This window comes from Triticum aestivum, chromosome 7B, assembly GCF_018294505.1.
Source record: "Triticum aestivum cultivar Chinese Spring chromosome 7B, IWGSC CS RefSeq v2.1, whole genome shotgun sequence".
Lineage (NCBI taxonomy): Eukaryota > Viridiplantae > Streptophyta > Magnoliopsida > Poales > Poaceae > Triticum > Triticum aestivum.
The window spans coordinates 116651090-116653699 of record NC_057813.1 but is presented as its reverse complement, the minus strand read 5'-3'; the positions used below and the strand labels follow the sequence as shown (position 1 = coordinate 116653699).

Genomic DNA, 2610 nt, shown 5'->3' with positions numbered 1-2610 from the left:
AGGCTAACTCGTAGTCTCATATTAGGCCTCTTTTGTTTCATAAAATCAAAATATTAATTATATGAATATAGAAAAGTCATCGTAAATGGGATGACATGTATCTCAATTCTTATAGAAAAAAATATCATTTGGTCCATCGAATATGAATATTTTTCATTGGTCCTAGCTAAATTTTTTTCCTTTGAAATGTGAAGGATAGAAATCAATTCTGCATACGAATAGGAATCCATTCCTAGAAAGCAAATGACTCAAAAGGAATATTTTCTATAGAAATCCTATCCTACAAAATTCTTACAGAATTCATGTAAACCAAAGGAGGCCTTACACTGTGACGTACTTACATAGAACAAGAACAATTTTTAATTAAACAGCAGCATGTATAGACTGAGGAAAACACACTGGTGTTTCCAAATTAAATTGGATTATACTCGTTTGGTTTTTCAGGCAAGGTTCATTTTTTATAAGGATTATATTTTCGTTAGAGATAAGTCCACTGTACAACTTTCAACTTACCACTATGTTTAAGACTCAATCCTGAACTTCGAAATAGTGATTGACTTACTATCCTAAGTAGACTTATCTCTTTTCATTCCGCTAAAGATGACTTGCTATCCTTGATCAGTTAGGTTTATGTGCGCAGCACACAATGACACAAGAAAACAGTACTGCCATACATGCATTTATGTAGCATGTAGCTGCGACCATGGACCTTGGCGACGAAATAATTTACTAAATACCACTGACAATAATACATCACACTACAGTAGATAATATCAGACAGAGATGCAGTGCAGTTACAACAACTAATTAAGAATCAAGGGATGCTAATTGGGGGCGTAGCACTTCTTCCTGATCTCTCCCTCGGCCCCGGTGACTACGTCGACGTCGCCCATCTTGATCATGGACGCGCTGAAGTCCTTAAAGAACTCGCCGTCGAACATGCCGGTGGCGATGCGCTGGACGTAGTCCCTGGTGGTGTTGTCGAAGAGGAGCGCGGCATCGGAGCGGAAGAGGCCCCTCCGCTTGGCGACGTGGCGATAGTAGCTGGTGTCGAAGGTCTTGAAGCTCCCGGGGTCCATCTCCGACAGCATAGTACGGTCATCAACGCTCTTGCACTTGAGCCTTAGCTTGTCGGCGTATTCGCTGTCCAGAGATGGGTCGACGAGGCCATAGGCATCGTTCTCGCCGGTGCCGTTGTAGAGCCGGTCGGCGAAGGACGGGCAGTGCGCCGTGCCGAGCGTGTGGGCGCCGGAGAGGACGACGAGGTCCTTGAGGTCGAGGCCCTTGGAGGCGAAGATCTTGGCGAGCAGAGGGACATCGCCGGAGGCCGGGGGCAGCTCTTTGCTAGCCTCCGTGGCCCTGGACACTCTGCCGTCTCTCCTGCCCAAAGCCACCGGCCAGGACGGACCCTTGGCCAGCACGACGGCGTCACGGGACATGAGGGTAAGGACGTCAGCGCAGGAGACGATACCCGGGCACGCGGCCTCGAGCTTGGCCTTCACGCGCTCGACGGAGCCGAACCCTCGCAGGCTCTTATTCGGCTTGGCGTCCTTCTCCGCCATGTTGCCGTCGGTCGATTCCAGCAGGACAGAGGCGTCACAACCCTGCAATTTTATTTGCGTTGCATGCACGGACATGTAAGCATATATTTCATGATCAATAGCAACAGAAATACGAGAACAGGCTACGCAAGTCACGTACCCTGACGAAGCAGTCGTGAAAATGGAGACGGAGGAGCGGGCCGGCGAGGCTGGGCGCAGCGGCGATGATCTTGGCCATCTCCCCGCGGACGATCTTCTCGGCGTCCGGGCATGTTTTTCTGTAGAAGCCGATCTCCAGCTGAGCCACCGCAGCCGAGGTAGCTGCGAGAGCCAGCAGGGCCAGAGGGAGCAGCAAATACCTGACCGCCATGGATCTTAACCAGTTGCACGATCGAACTAAGCTCCAATTAAATGGCTACGGACAAGAATGTTTCAGTACTAGCAATATCTATGTCGAGGAAATGAATGGATGATGTGTATTTGTCCTCGCAATCCCTGTATTTATACATATGCCGGCCGGCCGGTTACGTAGTCTTGGGTGCATGTCGACGTGTGACAACCTGTTATCTATGTGCACAGGCATGTGCTAACTACCATCTCAATACAACCGCCTCAGTTATCAACTGATTCGGACGCGGCTAAACGGCCAAGTCAATGCAGAAAAAAAGGGGAAGAAACTAGATGTCATGTCACCGAGGCCGTTCAATCGTTCATGATTGGCGTCCAGCGTAACATGCCATGCAGCCATGAATCTATCACGAAGAACAAGTTTCAGCGGAAGGCAATTATCCCATAAACTGCCAGAGCATACTATACGCACCACGGGAATAACCTTCTGTGGCGCCATGTGCTCGAAGGATGATTAGTTTGGGCAGTCTGTATATCAAATATTATCTCTACAGAATTTCCAAGGGTGACCTGTTGCTTCAAGTCGAAAGCTTCTAGTTCGTACGCTAAGGCACGCCAACTATAGCCCCTCTACAATGCGTTCTCACTTAGTGTGTCATTGCAAGGAATGAGTTTTCGCGGCAGAAGTGGGATGGTTCTAGCAACGATTTGTGCATAGTTA

General features: G+C 48.4%; 1 protein-coding gene across 1 annotated transcript; it reads right to left on the bottom strand.

Moving 5' to 3' along the window:
- Positions 1-710: 710 nt before the first annotated feature.
- LOC123161386 (peroxidase 1-like) lies at positions 711-1997 on the bottom strand. Its single transcript, XM_044579226.1, has 2 exons — positions 1702-1997; positions 711-1604 (listed from the first exon to the last, which is right to left on the bottom strand). The coding sequence occupies exons 1-2, from the start codon at positions 1909-1911 to the stop codon at positions 825-827; spliced, it is 990 nt and encodes a 329-aa protein (XP_044435161.1). The 5' UTR covers positions 1912-1997; the 3' UTR covers positions 711-824.
- Positions 1998-2610: the final 613 nt, after the last annotated feature.

Excerpts from the sequence above, each read along its gene's own strand:
- LOC123161386 (XM_044579226.1), bottom strand. The coding sequence starts at position 1,911 with ATGGCGGTCAGGTATTTGCTGCTCCCTCTGGCCCTGCTGGCTCTCGCA. Across the intron at positions 1,605-1,701 it reads TTCACGACTGCTTCGTCAGG|GGTTGTGACGCCTCTGTCCT; the intron begins GTACGTGACTTG and ends ATAAAATTGCAG.